General features: G+C 50.6%; 1 protein-coding gene across 1 annotated transcript in view; it reads left to right on the forward strand.

The window, feature by feature from the left end:
* The first annotated feature begins 261 nt into the window (after positions 1-261).
* TGM6 (transglutaminase 6) overlaps positions 262-21332 on the forward strand; it is a 51583-nt gene continuing 30512 nt past the window's right edge. Inside the window, exons 1-2 of the mRNA XM_049649819.1 lie at positions 262-422; positions 6715-6785. Coding sequence (XP_049505776.1) covers positions 262-422; positions 6715-6785 — 232 coding nt within the window. The remainder of the gene's footprint in view (positions 423-6714; positions 6786-21332) is intronic.

The raw sequence follows: 21332 nt of genomic DNA on the forward strand, positions 1-21332 counted from the left end.
CTTGAAATGTGTACCTTTTGAACGCCTTTGACCCATTTCACCAACTCTCCACCCCACGCCTCGGCCACCTACCAATCTGTTCTCTGTATCTACGAGCTTGGTTGATTTTGCGTGATGGTCAATTTTATGTGTCAACTTCGCGGGGCCACACGGTGCCCGGATCTTTGGTCGAACATTGTTCTGAGTGTTTCTGTGAGGTTTTTTGGATGAGATTAACATTTAATTTGGTAGACTGTGGGGTCACTTAGCAAGTAACCGTGGATGGCCCCTCGCAGCCGAGAGCAGTCCCCAGCCCACAGCAAGACGGCAAGGACCACAGTCCTACCCCTGCAGCGTTCTGTCAACAACCCGAATGAGTCTGGAAGAGAGCCTCAAGCCACCAATGAGAGGGAAGGCCTGGCCAACAACTTGATTTCAGGCAGGTGAGGCCCTCAGCAGAGGATCTAGTCACACTAAGCCTAGACCTTCAGAAACTGGCCTAAGAAATGGCTCGGGGTTCTTTTGGTTTGGTTTGTTTTTTCAAAAATGGTTTTATTTCACAGATGCAAGGTCATAATTTCTGAGTATTCCTCCCCACGCTGGAGAATATGGACTTGTTATATTTGGTTACTACTCAAGTTTAAGGAACTCAGAACATCGTCAAAAGACGCTAATAAGCACACCCCCCTTCCTCCATCCTTTAAAGAGAAGTGAGGGGGCGCCTGGGTGGCTCAGTCGGTTGAGCGTCCGACTTCAGCTCAGGTCATGATCTCGCAGTCTGTGAGTTCGAACCCCGCGTCGGGCTCTGTGCTGACCGCTCGGAGCCTGGAGCCTGCTTCTGATTCTGTGTCTCCCTCTCTCTTCGCCCCTCCCTGACTCATGCTCTCTCTCTGCCTCAGAAATAAACATTAAAAAAAATTTTAAAAAAAATAAAAAATAAAAAAATAAAGAGAAGTGAGGTTCTTTTCAGGGCACCTGGGTGCCTCAGTCAGTTAAGCGTCCAACTCCTGATTTCGGTTCAGGTCGTGATCTCGCAGTTCGTGGGACTGATCCCCACGTTGGCTCTGAGCTGAGCCTGGAGCCTGCTTGGGATTCTCTCCCTCTCTCCCTCGGCCCCTCTCATTCACTTGTGCTCTCTCTCTCTCTCTTAAATTTTTTTTTTTTTTAATAAAGAGAAGTGAAGTACTACTCCATTGTCTGCAATAGAATTAAATCAAAAACCAGAATGGAACAGCCAATGGGGGAGGAGGAGGAGCATGATAGATTCCCTTCATCACGTTAGTGGGTTGCTACGTACACTAATCCAGAATGACACCATACAATTAGATTATACGGGATTTTTTTTCTTTATGTGGTAAAATTCACGTAACATAAAATTAACCACTTTAAAGGGAACAATTCAGTGGCCTTTAGTACATTCACAGTGTTGGGCATCCACCCATGAAGCAGTCACTCCCTATCTCCCCTCCCCTCAGCCCTTGGCAACCGCCAGTCAGTGGTGTCTCCCTGGATATTTCCTAGAAAAGGAATCATACAGTGTGTGGCCCTCTGTGTCTGACTTCTTCCGCTCAGCATAATGCTTTCAAGGCTCATCCACCCCACCCCGGAGCACGTATTAGCATTTCATTCTTTTAATGGCCGAATGCTACTCCATTGTATGCCTGCCCCGCAATTTGTTCATTCATGCATCCGTTGATGCACGTTTCGATTGCTTCCCCCTTTCGGCCATTGCGAATCATGCTGCCATGAACATGGTATACATGTGCCCGTTTGAGGACCTGTTCTCAATTATTTTGAATACACACCTCGAGGTGGAATTGCTGGCTCGTATGGTAATTTTATGTTTAACTTCTTGCCGAGCCACCACACTCTTTTCCATACGTGTTGTGTTAGCTGCTCTTTGCGGTAATTTACTATGCAGAATTAAAAAACAAATACACAGGGGCGCCTGGGTGGCTCAGTCGGGTAAGTGTCCGACTTCAGCTCAGGTCATGATCACACGGTTGTGAGTCCAAGCCCCGTGTCAGGCCCTGTGCTGACGGCTCGGAGCCTGGAGCCTGCTTCGGATTCTGTGTCTCCCTCTCTCTCTGCCCCTCCCCCACTTGTGCGTGCGTGTGCGTGTGTGTGTGTGTGTGTGTGTGTGCACGCGCGCTCTCTCTCTCTCTCTCTCAAAAATAAACATTAAAGGGGCGCCTGGGTGGCTCAGTCGGTTAAGCATCTGACTTCAGCTCAGGTCACGATCTCGTGGTCCGTGAGTTTGAGCCCCGTGTCGGGCTCTGGGCTGATGGCTCAGAGCCTGGAGCCTGCTTCCGATTCTGTGTCTCCCTCTCTCTCTGCCCCTCCCCCATTCATGCTCTGTCTCTCTCTGTCTCAAAAATAAATAAACGTTAAAAAAAAACATTAAAAATTAAAACAAAATACACCTTTCTTGTACCTGATTATTTAAAAATCTACATCCATATCTTCAGATAACATGCTCTGGATAATTTAATTGCTGCTTCTTTATTTTCCAGAAATAGAGTAAGAATTGTCCCTTGACTTCCCACCACAGAAAATGAAGGTCAGGTCCTCTTAATTCCCCCCCACCACCCCACCCCCAGTACAGTCTTCCCGTCCTCCTCCTCCTCCCTGGGTGGTTATGTCATAACTTTGGTTTGATTATTATGTAGGGCTTAGATTATTATAATACCCATGTAGTTACACCATGCTTACTCTTGCTTTCCTGCACAAAATTTGTTTTCTCTGGAGTTAATGATTTAAAATCTAGGCTTTATATTTGCTTCATTGTCTTTTCTTTCTTTAATTTTTCTAAATATGTATTTCTTTTCGAGAGAGAGAGAGACAGAGTGCAAGCAGGGGAGGGGCAGAGAGAGGGGGAGACACAGACTCCGAAGCAGGCTCCAGGCTCCGAGCGGTCAGCACAGAGCCCGACGCGGGGCTCGAACTCACAGACTGCGAGATCATGACCTGAGCCGAAGTCGGACGCTTAACTGACTGAGCCACCCAGGCGCCCCATGCTTGCTTCATTTTTTATGTACTTACTACTATTTCAAAAATCAAACACTCTGCCAATTGCTGAAATAGCTTCTCAAGCTTTATGGACACCTCAGCTATTCTATTTTATCATGCTGGAGAAGCTTCTCACAGCCTGCTGACCTACTGGACCCTGGACTGGTTGCCCCTTATGGCCAGTGCCCAGCAGGAGTCCTGGGGTCTCCCTTCCGGCTCATTCTGGAATTTGTACCTCTTCTCTGCTGGAGCTCCTGTTTCTTATATCGCCGATCTTTTCTCCTTCCCTGACTTACTCCCTCTTTTATGTTGCAAGATATGCTCCAGTAATTTCCCAAGAAAGGGTCCTTGGAGGAAAATCTTTTGAGACCTTGTATGTCTACAAATGTCTTTATTTTAGCCTCACACTTGGCTTACAGCTTGGCTGGATTGAGAAATCTGCAGCGGAAATTATTTTCCAGCAGAATTTCCCGCATCCTAGTGTTCTTGAGAAAACGGAAGTCACTTCTGTTCCCAATTCTTTGTATGTGCTCTGTTCCTTTCCCCTGGGGGCTTGTAGGATCTTCTCTTTGTATTTAGTAGTCTGTAATTTCACAAGACCTGGCGGGTGCCCGGATTCAGCTGTCATCCATTCTATTTGTCATTCAGAAAGTCCTTTCAGGGGCGCCTGGGTGGCTCAGTCGGTTAAGCGTCCAACTCCAGCTCAGTTCATGATCTCGTGGTTCTTGAGTTCAAGCCCCGCGTCAGGCTCTGTGCTGACAGCTCGAAGCCTGGAGCCTGCTTTGGATTCTGTGTCTCTGGCTCTCTCTGCCTCTGCCCCACTTGTACTCTGTCTCTCCCAAAAATAAATAAACATTTAAAAAATTTGAAAAAAAAAAGTCCTTTCAACCTGGAAAGGCATGTCCTTTGGTTCTGGAAATTTTAAGTATTTCATTGATAATTCATGTCGGCCCCCATCTATCTCTTTTTTAATATATTTTTTAAGTTTATTATTTACTTTGAGAGAGAAAGAGAGAGAGCAAGGGACGTGGTGGGGAGGAGAGGGCAGAGAGAGGGAGAGACAATCCCAAGTGGGCCCTGCGATGACAGAACAGAGCCCGATGCGGGGCTCGAACTCACAAGCCCACAAATCATGACCTGAGCTGAGATCAAGAGTGGGATGCTTAACAGACTGAGCCAGGTGCCTCTGTCCCCATCTATCTCCTTATGAAACTCCCATTGTTCGCTTATTGGACTTTATGGACTGGCCTTGAAATTTTCTCATCTTTTCTTTACCATGCACACTTCCTTGTTTTTCTTTTTATACTACTCACTGTGCAATATCTTCAACTTTCTCTGCCAAGACTTACATTCCAGTTTTTTGTTTGTGCTGTCAAATCTGCAGCTTCCTAGAGCTTTTTGTTTGTTTTGAACGTTCCTTTTTTTTTTTTTTTTTTTTTTTTTGGTTTTGTTCCATGACTGCACTATCTTTCCATGGTTCCGAGGTTCCCAAACGTAGTTTATTCTTCTGAAATACTTTCTCCTCAAACAGGCTCTTTCGTCCAAGTTTCTTGTTTCAGTATGTTTATTTTTTCCCCTCGTTCATGGTGAGAAGTTTTCTGCAGATGTCTGGTAATGCTTTTCTGCTCATAGTTAAGGATGGGGGCATGAAGGGTTGATAGGAGGTGCTGGGGGAGGCCTGGGGACAGGAGCGTCATGGGCGCCGTGACAGCTTTGGGCTGTTTAGCTGGGAAACTCCAAATCCGCGTCTTGAAGTCTTTCCTTTGGGGCCGGTCAGGCTTCCGACAGGTGTTTCCTCCTGGCGGCCAGCATCACGGGTCAGAAGTTGAGAGGGAGGCGGAGGAGGGGTGGGCCAGCATTTCAGCCTGGCGTGTGCAAGCCGCCCCCTCGAAGCACCTGTTTTCAGCGCGGTACCCCAGCCCCTAACGCTGTGTCTGTGCACCAGTCTCTGCTGTGTTCTCTCCGAAGACTAAAGCTTCATAAACAGACTTCCAACCAACTCTTATTTTATTAGCAGGAGCCCCTGCAACCCAGCCTCCGATTATGGAGATGTCTGCCGCTGTCTGTTCCAGAGCCTTGGGGGGTGGTGGCAGCAGGTTGGGGGTGAGGGAGCTCTGCAGTGACTACTGAGTTGGTTTTCACCCCTGCCTGGCTCTCTCCATTGGTGATTCCAGGTTGGGAAGTGTTTTTCAGGTCTGCTAGCGATTTGCCACGCTTCCCTCTGCTCTCCACATTTCTAAGTTTTGCTGCTGTCACCTTCTCTCGGGGGTCTCCCATTCCTGGGCATGTATGCGTTTTGCGGAAAAGTTCCTTCCTGCCATTTTGGTGAGGTTTCAGGAAAGGCCTGCCCGTATCTGCTCCAGTGTCCTTCTTCCCCCACCCCTCCTCGTTCTGCAAAGTTCTCAGTAAGGCCGCGCGGGAGCATTCCCGGCTGGCTTTCTGGGGTGACGGGCCTGAGGACCATCCTGGACACAGCCAGAGCCAGAAGACCAGAAGGCTCTCACACATCGTTCATTTTCTTTCTGTTTCAGCTCCCTTGAGAGTTTGAAGGATGCTTTGGGGCGGCTGAGATTGGGGATTCGGTTGTGGGAGTATTTTTCCCAACTGGTTCCATTTGAGATTTAATAAAAATAAAAAATAAAAAATAAAAAATAAAAGCACTCAGAACTCACAAGAAGACCATCATTCTCCCAACCTTTTAGATTACCTTTAATTCATTTCCTGGGAAACTTTTGCTAAAATGGCCTCTCCCGGCCCTGAGCTAACCCGTTCTCTGTTTATGCATTTCTTGGGAATCATCAATTTCTAACATGTGTTGTAATTATGCGGGGTATTTGGTTTCTCTCTCTTATAAACATCGGAGTTTCTTTAAGGCTGGGGACTCTGTCTTATTCATTTTTATCTCTTTCTCCCCACCCCCCTATTGTCGCTTTGCCAGGAGCAGGTGTTAATAAACATTTTATAAATGATGGAGTGAATGAATGAATGAATGAATGAAGGGCTTCTGAGCAAGATAATACCTGGGAACAGGAGTGTGTCTAACTCCTTAATCTCGCACAGTGCCTTGCCCAGTGTGGGTACTAACATGCATTCAGTAGCTGGCAAGTAGAAATGGGGCGTCTTCAATAGTGCTAACCGGAGAAGCAAGAACATAGCAATCTCCTTGTATGCCTGCTGTGTTCCTGCTGTGTCTATCCTCGCCCCATAAGTAGCAGCAGCTATTTACTGAAGAAATGAAGAAACAAACAAAAAAAAATTGTCATCGGACTGAACGTTGATCCGCTGCATAACCCGGGTTAAGAATATAGGCTCCAAACTCAGGCTGCACGGGTTCAAGTTTGGCTCTATCAGTATTCAAATTTGTGACCTTGAGACGTATACATACGCATCCTTTCCGAGCCTCGGTTTTCTCCTCTAAAAAGGGGGCACAACACTGGTGACTAATAATACATAAGAGCAGGTTTGAGCAGCGGCACATAGGAAGCACAACGGTACGTGGTGACTGTTGTAGTTTCTTGAAAAGGTAGAGAGAAGAAGGATCTTAAATGTTATATCATGACCTAATCTTTGTGAGCCCTGGTCCTGCTGCTCCCAGAAACAACAGATTTTAAAGGTGAGTCAGTTATTCTTTATTCTTCTGGTCCAAGCGGTCCAGAGTGATGATCCAGCTCTTACTGGGTGAATGCCCAGTCTCTCGCATCTCTTTCTCTCCCTGTTTCTCTCCAGAACTGTACCTGAGGCTTATATGATGGAGTCCTCTGTTCGCAGACAGGCTGTCTGCTCCTTGACTGTGACAGGTGATGTGTGCCGGACCCCATGCGGCCCCCTGGGAGTGGGGCTGGCTCCCAGGGCCACAGGCTTTCACTTACTCTACTTGGTGATCTCTGAGCTACCTACATCTGTGATTTGGCGTCTGACATTCCCTCGGGGAAATTCTCGTTTGTGATTGCTTTGAGTATTTCTTGTTTCTTTCTCTCTCTCTTATAGTCTGGCATTCCCATTAAGCAGACGTGACACTTTCTGTAGTTGTCCCACGATTCTGGATGTTCTGTTCTGGTTTGGGTGGGGAATTGGTTTTTGTTTATTTTTTTCTCTCTGTTTTTCTTCTTTGGAAGTTATCGATCGACATAACCTCAAGCCCACTGATTCTTTGTCAGCCCTTTCCAGTCTTCTGATGAACCCATCAAAAGCATTCTTCATTTCCAGGGGCGCCTGGGTGGCTCAGTCGGTTGAGCGTCCGACTTCATCTCAGGTCACGATCTCGCGGTCCATGAGTTCGAGCCCCGCGTCGGGCTCTGGGCTGATGGCTCAGAGCCTGGAGCCTGCTTCCGATTCTGTGTCTCCCTCTCTCTCTGCCCCTCCCCCGTTCATGCTCTGTCTCTCTCTGTCTCAAAAATGAATGTTAAAAAAAAAAAAGCATTCTTCATTTCTGTTACAGTGTTTCTGGTGTTCCCTTAGATTCTTTCTTAGAATTTTCTTCTCCCTGCTTACATTGCCCATCCTAAGCATATTGTCTGTTTTTTCCATTAGAGCCCTTAGCAATTAATTATAGTTATTTTAATTTTTTAAATGTTTATTTTTGAGAGAGAGAGAGAAAGAGAGCATGAGTGGAGGAGGGGCAGAGAGAAAGAGGGAGACACAGAATCGAAGCAGGCTCCAGGCTCTGAGCTGTCAGCACACAGCCGGACACAGGGCTCCAACTCAGGAACAGTGACATCACGACCTGAGCCAAAGTTGGGCACCTAACCGACTGAGCCACCCAGGCGCCCAATCATAGTTCTTTTAAAATTCCTAGACCGGTAATTCCAACATCCCTGCTGTGTCTGAGCCTGGCTCTGATGTTTTCTCTGTCTCTTTAAACTGTGTTTTGCCTTTTAGGGTGTCTTGTGATTTTTTGTTGACAGCTGGACATGATGTCGGGGATAAAATAACTCTGGTAAATAGGCCTTTAGTGATGTGGAGGTGAGGTGTGGGGGGAGGGGAAGCATTCTACGATTGGGTCACAGTATTTTAATGAACCTGATCCTCTGGGCTATGACCTTCACAAGCGTTTCTCGGCCCTCTCCACCCCCTTCGGTGGGGACTAGAGGATGGCTAGAACGGGACGGAGTTGGCTATTTCCCTTGCCCCAAGATAGTTAGACTTCTACAAAACCACAGTAGTTTAGGCTGAGGTTAAGTAGTTTCTCTTGAGGGCAGGCCTGGTTAAGAAAAACAGAGGCATGTTTCTAAATGGTTCCTTCCCCCTCCCCCTGACTGAAGCACGGGGGTGTTTTTCTCTGATGATCGATGATCGTCACTGTGAGAATCCAGGTAGGGTTTCTGGAGGTAAAGCTCACAAAGGTGTGGGGTCCCCTCAGGATGGTGCCCCTGGGGTTTTTATCTCAGACTTGTCCACACTGAGCCTCCAGCCATTCATCAATAACAGACTGGGTTTTCCAGTCCCAGGACTGGCTCTCACGGAGGTTTCTGCACCAGTAAATTGCCATTCTCTCTCCGTGTCTATCTCTCCAAGTTAGGGGTCAGTAGCTTGCCCTGTGGCCTCACTTCTCCAACAAATCTAAGAGGAGCTGTTGGTTTTCAGTTGTTTGCATGTTGTTAGAACAGCAGAAGGGCATCCCAGCTCCTGACATGCAGGTTCTGAAACTGGAAAGCCTCCTCCACCAGCCCTTTCAGCTTCTCCGCTTCCCAGGGGCATGTGGGCACATCTGGATCCCCACCCGTTATCTACAAGAGGGTTGTTCCGGGCCCACCTCTCAGGCCTCCTCCCTGGCAACTGCTGTTTTCAGCAAAGAAAAAAAATGAGTAGGGGCGCCTGGGTGGCTCAGTCGGTTAAGCGTCCGACTTCGGCTCAGGTCATGATCTCCCTGTCCGTGAGTTCGAGCCCCGCGTCGGGCTCTGTGCTGACAGCTCAGAGCCTGGAGCCTGTTGCGAATTCTGCGTCTCCTTCTCTCTCTGACCCTCCCCCGTTCATGCTCTTTCTCTCTGTCTCAAAAATAAATAAACGTTAAAAAAAAATTTAAAAAAAAAGAAAGAAAAAAATGAGTTTTTTAAAAGGATAAGGAGGACTCACAGAATCATCGGGAGCACTCAGCTTCCAGGAAGGATGCCTGGCATTTCACCACTGGCCTGAAGAGGAAACAGCAGGTACTGCTGATGCCCCTGCCCCTGCCCTGCCCAGACCGCCTCTGGGGTGGGAACTCACCCTTGCGAGGTCTGGGAAAGCATAACCGGCATAGAAGCTGGTCTCCGCCACCATTCGAGCGAGCAAACGCAGTGGGTGCGTGGGTTACACACTCTGAGCTGGAGTCCGGATGCGGTTTGAGGAGTACTGGTCACCGGCCTGCACCCAAGCTGCAAGGGAGACTAGGCTTTGAGTGTCCTGTGTTCTGCCTTCGAATATTGGGACTCTTGAGGCTGGAAATTCATAAAACACAGCAAAGGCATCCAAAAGGGGCTGGGCAGCTGGACAAGATGATACAGCATGGAAGGAAAACCCTTTTTCATTTCATTAGGAAAATGTTCAGACATAGCTTTTATAAAATTTTGTCCAAGATTTTTCTAAGTAGGCTCCGCGCCCAGCAGGGAGCCCAACACAGGGTTTGAACCCATGACCCTGAGATCAAGACCTGAGCTGAGATCAAGAGACGGATCCTGAATGGACTGAGCCACCCAGGCACCCCATCAAAGAGTCTCATAGTGAACACCATATAACTACCACCTAGATTCTACCATTGACATGTGACTATACTTGGTTTATCACACGTCCCTACATCCATCCATCCATCCATCCATCCATCTCATTTTTGGTGCCTTTCAACTGCACCATCATTAAATTCCAGATGTCAATACACTTCCTTCTAAACCAACATACCTATCACTGACTAGAGTTTGAAATTTGCTTACGGCTTTCTTTTTCCTAAATGTTAAATGTGCATACAATGAAATATACAAACCTTAAGCGTACGTTGGTTGAAGTTTAACGAATGCCGGTGTAAGCAAACATCCCAGTCAACAATCCCAATCAAACTATCACCCCAGAAATCTCTTTCACGCCCCTGCCCTCTCAATCCCCGTCCCCACCTCACCCCCAAAGGCAACCACAGTTCTGATCTCCCTCTGCAGGTTCGTTGGCAATTACCCTTTTCATTCTGGCTTTTCCCTCAAACTGTGTAGCTACCAACTATCCCCGCCTTTCCTCCCACCTCTGGAAATTTGGTCTGAAGAGGCGAAGTCAGGTCAAGAAATCTGCCGGCTTCTCCTCCTCTGGTCTCTGTTCTCTTCCCCACAATCAGCAGAGAGGGGCCTCCTTCACTTCCTGGATGGAAAGGATTTAAATGGAATATCTAGAGATCTCTGGCCTTGGTTTACAGTAACCTCGAGGATCGTATCCATTAGGCCTGCCTGGCTTCTGATTGCTAGAGGAGGTTTAGAGTTTACTAAGCCCCTTCTTGGCAAAGCCTAGCTTTAAAGGTCATTGTCTTATCAGGCACTAATCAAAGCAAACAAACCAGAACACCCAATCAGGCAGCCGATGCCTGACATCCAAACTCTTGGCTTCAGTGGGGGACGGGGGGAGGGGGCCCCAGGGCAACACAATTTATAAGAAATACAGCTGAAAATACTTCAAAAACATTACCCCTGCTGCAGAATGAGTTAACCACAATGAACCAAGGGGAAGGTCCAGAATAGGTTGGTATCTTGACAATGATTGAAAAAAAAAAAAAGTGCAGGTACTGATGTCTCTGTAGGTTTCACAGAGATTCATTTGCCCTCTAGTGGGCACGAAGAAGTGTTTGTTGAATGAATTTTGGAAGGAGTGAATGAATGGGGAATGAATGTATAAGGATGTGAAAAGATCACAAGCACCCAATGCAAAAACACAGTAAGCAGGGGCGCCTGGGTAGCTCAGTAGGGTAAATGTCCGGCTCTTGATTTCGGCTCAGGTCATGATCTCACGGTTCGTGAGTTCGAGCTCCACGTCGGGCTCTGCACTGACAGCATGGAGCCTGTTGGGGATTCTCTCTCTCCCTCTCTCTTTCTCTCTGCCCTCTCTGCCTCTCTCTTTCTCTCTCTCTCTCTCTATATATATATATATGAACATTCTTTAAAAAACAACACAGTAAGCTGTGCATGTTCTGTAGATTCATAGTGGCTTCTAGGTCCTGCTGATGTTTGATAGACAGGCAGGTGGATGAACAGGGCGACACTTGGTCACTGGGGGCAGGGATGAGGGCACCTCCCGGCTTGCTTCACAGCTTCTGGCCCCCTCACGGTAAGCAACAATAAGGTCCGCTGAAAATTGTGAGACGGCCACCTGCCTTCTCTGGCCGGGCAAACTCTCCCTCCCAGAGCCTGAACCCTGGCCGTCTGTGTCACCGAGGTTATTACTCTCAGGATGAAGTGATGTAGAGATGAGTCATTAGTTCCCCCAATGACTTATCCAATGGAGGGGAGCGGTATCAGCTCCCATGTGAGGGCTCGGGTTGACAGAGGCCCAGAGAGGGGAAAGGACAGCCTGCTACCGGACCAGTCCAGGTCTAACTGAGGTGGGTCCTGATGACTCGTTGTCCCGTGAGGATGAATTCCCGAGACAATGTCGATGACTGCCAGCCTGAGCACAGAGGATCCTGTGTCCAGCCGGCTGCTCAGACCTTGGGATTCCCCCACGGGCAGCAGAGGGCTGGCCGTTGCTGGAGCCACGGGACTCTGGAAAGGAGGGGACCCAGCACCAGAGGGCTCAGTGGGCTGCCCCCTGCAGGGCACAGCTGCCCCTGGAGTCTTCTGGGCCATGGCCTCATCTTTACTTGAGGTCACAGCCTCAGATCCCCACTCCCCACTTCCCCACTCCCGCTCCTAGAGGGGAGGTAGAGTCTAGACCAGCTGTCCTCAAACAGTTCCATCTCAGGACCTCTTTACACTCTGAAAAAATTTTTGAGCACCCCAAAGAACATTTGCTCATGTGGGTTACATCAGGAGATACTTACCAATTTAGAATTTAACACTGAGAGGGGCACCTGGGTGGCTCAGTCCGTTAAGCGACTGACTCTTGGTTTCGGCTCAGGTCATGATCTCACGGTTCGTGGGATCAAGTCCCTGTAGGGCTCTGTGCTGACAGCGTGGAGCCTGCTCTGGATTCTTTGTTCCTCTCTCTCTCTCTCTGCCCCTTCCCTGCTCGTGTGTGCTCTCTCTCTCTCTCTCTCAAAATAAATTTTAAAAAAAGAAATTAACACTGAGAAACTTATGGAAATGTTTACGCATTAACTCACTTAAAAACTATTAAACCATGGAGTGCCTGGGTAGCTCAGTCGGTTAAGCGTCTGACTTTGGCTCAGGTCATAATCTCATGGTTTGTGAGTTCGAGCCCCGCGTTGGGCTCTGTGCTGACAGCTCAGAGCCTAGAGCCTATTTCGGATTCTGTGTCTCCTTCTCTCTCTCTCCCCTCCCTGCTCATGCTCTGTCTCTCTGTCTCTCCCAAAAATAAATAAACAGTAAGACATCTTTAAATAAATGGATAAAAACTAATAAACCCTGCATCTTAACACAATTAACATGTATTTGTGAAGAAGAACCATATTTTCCAAAACAAAAAATAATATCAGTAAGAGTGGCATTGTTTTACTTTTTCTTTCCTTTTTCCTTGTTTCTTTTTTTTTGAAAACTGCTTCAAATAGAAGCCTTCATAGGAAAACCGCTGGAGTCTCAGATCTGCTTTTGCATTCAGTTTTTTTGCACTATCACATATCATGCAGCCTTCTGGAAAACTCCACGGTACACCCATGAGAGAATAAAAATGAAAGAGACCCCTTCCACACCCCCCAAAAAACCCTTGATAGTACTATAAAAATAGTACTGACTTCACAGATTCCCTAAAAGCGTCTTGGTGATTCTGGACCTCTCTTTGAGAACGGTTGCTCTCGGTAGAGTTTCTCGAACCGTATTATGCAGATGAATCATGCGAGGAACTGTTAAAAATGCAGATTCTGGTTCAGCGGGCCTGGGGAACGGCCCAGAAGTCTACATTTCTAACCAGCTCCCCGGTGACGCTGATACAGCTGGCCCAACGACCACACACTCATGGACTCACAGCTCTGCCTCTGACGCTCTCCAAGGCAGGGCCGGACAGATGCTCTGAGTCCTGCAAAAGTCATGGTGCCCTCCGTTGCCTACAATTAAAACAAGAGTAAACTTGAAATGAAATAAACCAAAAAAAAAAAAAAAAAAATCCTTCCTTTTCCCAAAGGTGATCGTTTTGATATTTTTGAAATTTTTTTTACTGTTTATTCATTTTCAGAGAGCAAGAATGAGAGAGTGGGGAGGGGCAGAGAGAGAGGGAGAAAGAGAGAATCCTAAGCAGGACCCACACTGTCAGCGGGGAGCCCGGCGCAGGGCTTGATCCTACAAACTGTGAGATCATGACCTGAGCCGAAATCAAGAGTGGGACAGACGCTTAACCGACTCAGCCACCCCGGCACCCCCTCTGTTTGATTTTTTTAAAAAAATTTTTTTTAATTTTTTTTTTTAATTTTTTTTTTTAACGTTTTTATTTATTTTTGAGACATAGAGAGACAGAGCATGAGTGGAGGAGGGACAGAGAGAGAGGGAGACACAGAATCAGAAGCAGGCTCCAGGCTCTGAGCCATCAGCCCAGAGCCCGACGCGGGGCTCGAACTCACGGACCGCGAGATCGTGACCTGAGCTGAAGTCGGACGCTTAACCGACTGAGCCACCCAGGCGCCCCTTTTTTAATTTTTTTAATGTTTATTTCTGAGAGAGAAAGAGAGACAGAGTGAGAGTTAAGGGAGGGGCAGAGAGAGAGGGAGGCAGAATAGAAAGCAGGCTCCAGGCTCTGAGCTGTCAGCACGGAGCCCAATGTGGGGCTCGAACTCACGAACTGTGAGATCATGACCTGAGCAGAAGTCGAGCGCTTAACTGACTGAGCCACCCAGGTGCCCCTGATTTTTAAGACATTTCTTTTGCTGCTCACACTTTGTTGGTTATATCAATAACCCCTTACTGTTGAAAGGGCAGAGGCCCTGCCCAGATCACAATATGAGCTCAACATACGGCTGAGTGAAAAGGTTAAGTTACAAATTCACTTCTCCGTCCACTTCTTCCCTACAAACCTGAGGCACATATATGCATTTACATATGTTTGCAGTGATATGCGTATATACTTTCTTCTTTCTCTATGTTGCTTGCCTTTTCTACGCGAGCATGTAGTATCTTTAGAGTCAGAAAAACAAACTATTTTTAAAGTATGTGTTTATTCCACAGGCACAGATTTTAACTTGTGAAGCAACATCGGGCTATCCCGAGTTGTCCCAGGCTTTGGCTCCTGCTTGATCATTTAGAACCAGAGAAGGTTGGGACAGGTGAGACCTAATCTGCAATGTTATCAGGCACCAAGGCCCAGAGAAGGTAAGTGACTGGCCAAGGGTCACACAGCCAGTTTGGCCTGGAGATAACAGAGCCCGGGCTTCTGCCTTTTACCCCAGGACATTGCCCTCCTCTAAACTTGAGTATGAATTGTTATTTGGGGTTGTGGGAAGGGGGGGTGTTTTTAAATGCCCTATATTCTGGGAGCCCCAGTCTGGGCAAACCCCAGATGAAAGATAAAGGGCCCTGGATGAGACAGTGATTAGTGGGGAGGAGCTTGACCGGCACAGGCAGAAAAGCAGCTTCAGAAGGGCCCGGGGTCTGCGGGCTGCAGGGCAAGAAGGAAGGAGAACCCTGGGCCGGGGCCAGAAGGCAGTAATTAAAGGCAGGGTAGGCCTCCAAAGAGCCCATTAAACATGTTTGCCCTGCACCAAACTGGCAAGCAGAACTCAACCCCTTTGCCATTTTCTATAAGAAATCCAACCACATCAAACACTTGGGGTTTTTATACCCTTTCCTGAGTGCTCAGGTGATCACAGAGAGCAAAGGCGCACAGCACTCTCCCACCTCGCCCCTCCTTGCCCCTGTCTCCCAGCGTCTACCCCCCCAACTCCCCTTTCCTCCCCCACCCAGCCCCACCCGGCCCCCGTGGGCCCCAAGTCAGGCGCTTACCAACAGAGAGAAACCTCCCTCCCAGCTTCCAGAAAAATAAAAACCCCCTCCATTTCATTCGACAGAGACAACATGAGACCCGCTTTGCCGTCCCGGGTCTTGGAGCCCCGGGATCTTAGCCTGTGAACTAGGATGACACTTAAGAATACTTTAGGCCAGTCCTGTTAGGTCATAGGTGGAGAAGCCGGGGTTCTGAGATGGAGAGGTCTTGCTCGAGGTCAGGGCCCCCGGTGGCTCCAGGATGGATCCAGCTCACAAAGTCAGGTGAATTAGCCTTGCTTTTGCTTTTGAGCCAGAGAGCCGCTCCCCTCTTTCTTATTAACCTCCTCCCAAGAGCCTAGGGTGACAGAGCTCCGGAATGGGCCGGCTCCCACAGTATGCCAGAGGGGAGGGACAGGGGAGTCGGGATCCCTGGGTGCCCAGGCCCTGGCCGCGAGTCCCCCATGGTTGCCGTGAGTCCCCCCATAGCTGCCCTGTAAGGAGAGGCCGCCATCTTCATTTTACCGCTCCTGTCACCGGGAGATGAGCTGGCCTTCAAACCCAGGCCTGTGTGGGCCTAAAGTTTCTCCATCTGGCACTCAGGGCTCCTCCCCCGAGGCTGAGCCTGTCGGTGGGGGGCCGTGCAGGAGGTGGAGGGTGTGGTGTGGTGGAGGCATGGCCCGGGGAGGACCGTGGGCCTTTCCCCCTGTACATGCCTCTGGAGGCCGCACAGAAGAGGGCACTGGGGCCCGGGAGCCTTCTCATCCCACCCAGGACGGGAGAAGACGGCCCCGCACCAGATGCCACGAGACCCGGGTCCTGGTCCCTGCTCTGCAGCTTATCACGATGTACCCTTAGGGCACCCTCTCTGAGCCTCCGTTTTCTCGCTGGGAGGGTAAGGATGGGAGACGGCAAACCCAGATCCCCCCCCCCCCCCAACTGCTTTCCTCTCCTCCCTCCTCTGTTCTTGCCAGGTCCCGGGACCTCTCTGGGCCTCAGTTTCTCCCACAGCCCAGCCCTCAACTCTGTGTTAGGAAAGCCTCTTGGCTGAGGCCACTCCCACGCCGGACACCTTCGAGGTGCAAACCAGGGCAATTACTGGGCGATTAGGTGCCGCTGCTAGGGCGAGAGGGGCCACGCCTCTGCTTGCACGCTGGGCGTCCTGCCTAGGAGTGCCCCGGGATCTGTCTTGTTAACGCGGGTCCGGCTGGCTGCTGTGACACGCCGTCCTGAAGGTGCACACATCACACGCCGGGGAAGCCAGGGCAGGCCGGCCTGGCATGGCAGGTGAGCGGGCAGGGCCTGGGGGCCTCGGGGCACAGGGCCGCTGAGAGGAGCTTCGGGAAAGGGGGTGGCTGCGCGGGAAAACTTGGATCACTGATCCTTGCGGTTGTGTTGCTGCATGGTCCGTGTGCCGTTCCCTCGTGCTCCTGAGGGAGGCCCAGAGATGGAAAGAGCCGGCCCCAGACTGCCCAGCAAGTCCCTGGCAGAGCCCTTCCTGGGCTGGGGCCAGGCCTTCCCCATAGGCCTTGCTGAACCAGAGGAGGACGAGCAGGGGAAGACAGAGAAGGGGCAGAGAGAGGCCCCAGGGGCCACCTCCTCTTAATTCCCACCTCCAAGATTCGAGGGCAAGAACAGCTCTGTCTGAGGTGAAAGGAGCTATGTGGCCTTGAGCAAGGGAACTTGCCTTTGGTGCCTCCATGTTCCCATCTGTAAAATGGGAATTAGAATACATTCCGCAGGCCCGCTGTGAGGAACTAATAGGACCGAGGGTGCTGAACTCCCCACAGTTTTCACATGTGGGGCCCAGGAGGCAGCAGACTCAGAAAACGTGCCAGAATAGTGAGGGGCAAAGTCCCCTTGACTCCAGGAGCTTGCCCAGTAGCTAACACTTATGGGTTTTCCACCTCCTCTGGCTAGGTACTAGGGTCCCGCGGTGAGTGAGTCAGCACCCGCAGGGGTCCTGCTCTCATAGGTCTTTAAAGGTGTTCCTCATGTGGTGCTTCCTGCTTTCTATCGTCCAGGATCATGTGACAATTACATGAGTCAACTCTTGTTTATTTTTTGACGTTCGAAGCCAGGCAGTTTAGCTTCCTTGTCATATTTGAACTTCTTCTCACTCCACCCTGCGAGCTGCTAACACTTACAGGCATCCTGGGCCTTTCTGGCTCTTCGGATGGGGTCTGCTCCCTGAGGGTCACCCCACCCTGGCTCACACCCCAGGCTGCTGCTTCGAGACCTGGGGTTCGTCTTCCCCGTCAGAGCCCCGGGCTCTGCTTCCTTCAGGATCTACTTTTCAGGGCGCACCGAGAGGTCCCTCCACCCCGATTCTCTGATACACTGTGGGCCTTCCGCTGGACAGAGTTTAATTGCTGAGAAAGGACCCTTCTGGGAGGCGACGCCAGTGACAGAGAGTTCCAATGTCAGGTCTGTTACTAACTTGCTGGGTGGCCATGCCTCTCTCTGAAGCTCATTTTTCCACCTGTAAAATCACAGCGCGAGATCCATCACGCCTAGCAAATAGCAGTGATAGATAGTTAGGTTGAATTCAATTCCCTGGTCTTCTGGGTCCTCCTGGCTTCTTGGGGACCTACTCCTCAGAGCAGTGGGCGTGCGCCCATCACGCAATCGGTACGTGAATGACCGAGACATCAGATTCTGGAAGCAAAGTGTGTGGCCTGTGGGCTGTTCCTCCTGCCCTCACTGTCCGTGGCAGATGTCGCTGCTTGACCCCTGAACTCCTCCCTACAGGGCCCCAGCGTTCTCCTCAACATAGTTCTTCAAGTAGTCCTAGCAATCGATCGGTGCTAGCAGACGAAATGAGACCCTTCTGCCACTGGTGGATTATAATTCGCTTTTCCCAGCTCAGAAATTCTAAGAATCAGGGGGCATACTCTGTGCATGGTTGGTTCCGGCTGGGATGTTCTCACCACTGCCTACTGGCAAGAGAGGCCAGCAGCTTCCAAGAGGACCCGGAAGGAAAGGGACAGTGGCCCCAGGCAACTCCCCAGTTAAGCATTTAGCTGTGGAGGTCAGGTGCCCATGACGCACACTACGGATAGGGTTATAATAGGGCCCATTAAAAACCGATTATGCTGAGTCCAGTGTCTGGGAGAGATTGCTGGCGTCAGTAGAGAACCTCTTGGGCTCGGCCCCACTCGGTGCCATCCCTGGGGCTGGGACAGAGATCTGGGGAGGAAGGCATCATCAGCTGACTGGTGTCACCCAAGGGCGGGAGGAGAAATAGTCGGGGTGAGCTAGGGCTGGGGGTGGGTTGGTGGTGAAGAGCTGGGCGGGTGGGAGGCAACCTTCCCTCCAAGTAAAACTCGTTCTTCGGCTGGCCTCTGGGACTAGCTGGTGAGAAAGCGAGCTGGAGCGAAGATGAGGTTGGCCGGGAGGGGAGTGGGAGGCGGGGGCAGATGGTGAGGGACCTTGAACGCCAGCCTAACGGCCGTGGATCTGATGGCTCTAGAGCAGGGGCAATGACATGCTGACGCTCGTGCGGTCAGAAGGGTCCCCTCTCCTTGCTGAAGCTCAGGTTCTCCATAGTAACAGGATGGAACAAATGAAATGAGCTGGAAAATGCCGGGAGGCTGTGGGAGCCAGGCAGTAATTTAAGCAAGAGGCGAAGAGGGGGGAGTAAAAGGAAAAACAATGGGCGTGGGAACAGGGAGGGGTGGACCGAAGTGGCGGGAGGGATCCGGGGAGAGGAGGAGGACTCCCATCTGCTGACCCAGCTAAGGGTGACCCGGCGCCAGGCTAAGTACCGTATATAGAGCGAGACCACTCGCCGTGGCTGAAGCTTGTGGCTCAAGAGTGTTTATTGATAGCTCCTTCCACTCTCTGGGTTTCCAGGGCTAGGAGACGCATTCTCTTCCTTGCCCTACTTCTGGTCGTCACCTCATCTTCCAGAAAAGTCTATGAGGAAAGTATTAGTATTGCCACGCTTCAAGACAGGCAGTCTGAACCTCAGAGAGGTCCATTCACTTATCCAGGGCCGCACAGCCAATAAGTGGAAGGTTCGGGATAGCACTAATTGGCAGAACACTGGACTGGCAGCCAGCCGTTCTTGGGCAAATACTGACGATCATACGATTAATAACACGCATGCTTACTGAGCACCTAATACGTGCCGGGTCCCGCTCTACATACTCTGTGGAAATTGTTTCATTTAATCGTTACAACCGGGGGAGGCAGCTACTATCACCAGTCCCAGGATTCAGAGGGGTTCAGTCCCTTGCCTCGGTCACACAGCCAAGGATCCACGAAGCCTGCATTTGAACTGAAGTGTGTGCTTCTGAAATTGGGCGCCTAATTGCTATGGGAAGGAAGGCCAAGAGGGGAAGGTGGGAAGGAGAAGAAAAAGACGGCAGGTGGAGAGGCCACGAGGCTTTGGGGTGAGAGGGTAGGCGGAAAGAATGCTCTTACGGCTTCTCTCTTTCTGTATGTCTGGCGGGCACAGCCTCAGGTTTGGCGGTCATGGGCCTTGAGCTCGGGGCTGGAGCTCACCCAGCATATCCCCAGGGTGGGGGCCCAGGGTTGATAATACATCATCCATTCTGTCCTCAGGGCCTCAGGTGTGGACCAGAGAAGGCCTTGGTGGGACGTCGCCTCTCCCATCCCTTCCCCGGTGCCCACCAAGGGGCTATGTGACAAGCCTACATCAGCACGGGCTTGGGGGTATGGGGGGCGTGTTGTGGGGAGGGGCTGAGAGGAGCCCTGGGGCTGTCAGAGACACTTGGTCCAGCAAACCCCCCCACAACCCAGTCCCTAAGTCATTTCACAGATAAGGACACTGAGGCCCCGAGAGAGGAAGCAACTTAGCCCACATCCCACAGGGAGCCGGTGGCCGGGGCTCTATCCATGTCCTGGGCCCATGACTGCAGAAGGCAGGAAGACAGGAAGGAAGGGCAGGTTTTGGAATGTGGCCGCTTGAGAGAGGGGATTACAGGTGGGTGGAGAGGACGGGGTGTGGGCAGCTGACGGGGCATAGGTGTTGATCCCCAAGGGTGTGCCAGGAAGCTGCGGAGCTCCCCTTTTCACACCCTTGTCCCAGCCAAGGGACAGGGAGGGACATTCGTTCATCCAACCAATATTCACTGAGCCTCTACTACGTCCTGGGCCCTGAGTGGGGCTCTAACAACCCAGAGAGAATGAGACCCAGGTCTTGCCTTCACGGAGCCCACAGTCCAGTGGAGGAGAAAGACCTGTGAGCAAACAACTGTGACCGGGCTTCCTTGGCGACTGATTAGAGACACAGCCTTGGTCTTGGCAGGATTCACACCGAGCATGTGGAGGGGGTGACATTGGGTTTGTTTTAATTGGGGATCTGGAATCCATCCCCTATCTCTCATATCTCTTGTATCTTTTGTGTCCCTTGTATCCCTTGGCCTTGGGCTGCCCTCCTCTGTGTCCATCTGTCCCCAGGAGGGCTGAGGAGGACACCAGTTAGGAAAGAACTGGCCTGTAACCACCAGAATAGTTGTTTTCTCCCAGCGGGATCCTGGTTGCCTAGCCCTGACAATCGGCCCACCCAGGCCGGGTCGTGAGGGTGTGATGTTCACAAGTACGGACGACTTAGGTCACCGGAGATGCAGCTCTAGGGACAGACAACACAAGGACCAGAGCAGTGACCTCCTGGGTCAGGGCAGGTCTGGCCTGGGGGGATGGGTGGCAGGTCAGGATTTCTCGGTAACAGCTCTGCAAAACCAGCAAAGGGCAAAAAGAACAGCCATGTTCGGGGGTGGGGGGTTAACGGAGAGGCAGAGTGGGAACAGCTGGGGGAAAGGTTGCAAGAAAAAAGTGGTTGAGCAGAAGGAAGGACGTTTTAACATCTGGGCAGCGGTGAGTGGCCTGCCAGAGGCATGCAAGCTGGAACTACGGTCACGTATCCACCGGAAATTCGGAGGAGGGAATTCGACTCCGGCAGGAAGTTGTGAAAGAGGTGGTCTTTGAGATTTGGGGGTAATGGTGACAATGGCAGTTCTGGCTCATTCTACCCTTCTTGCCCCTCTGTGATGCGGCTCTTGCCCGGAGGGTGGTGGGAGATGCTTTGGGCGGGGAAAGGTGAAGCCAAGGCAGGACTCCCAGGACTTGAACCCATGACCTGGAGCCCAGGGACTCTTTTTACCTCCTAACCACCCCCTTTGCAAGAATCCCTGGGGCATGCCAGCACTGAGATAATTACCACCCAACAACCTCACGTCCCACTCCTCACTCATCCCCTAAACACACACACACACACACACACACACACACACACACACAATTGCACCCTGTGTTGGCCTTTCCCCGTGCAAGCTGTGGCTTGGCTTA

This window comes from Panthera uncia (genome assembly GCF_023721935.1).
Source record: "Panthera uncia isolate 11264 chromosome A3 unlocalized genomic scaffold, Puncia_PCG_1.0 HiC_scaffold_11, whole genome shotgun sequence".
Classification (NCBI taxonomy): domain Eukaryota; kingdom Metazoa; phylum Chordata; class Mammalia; order Carnivora; family Felidae; genus Panthera; species Panthera uncia.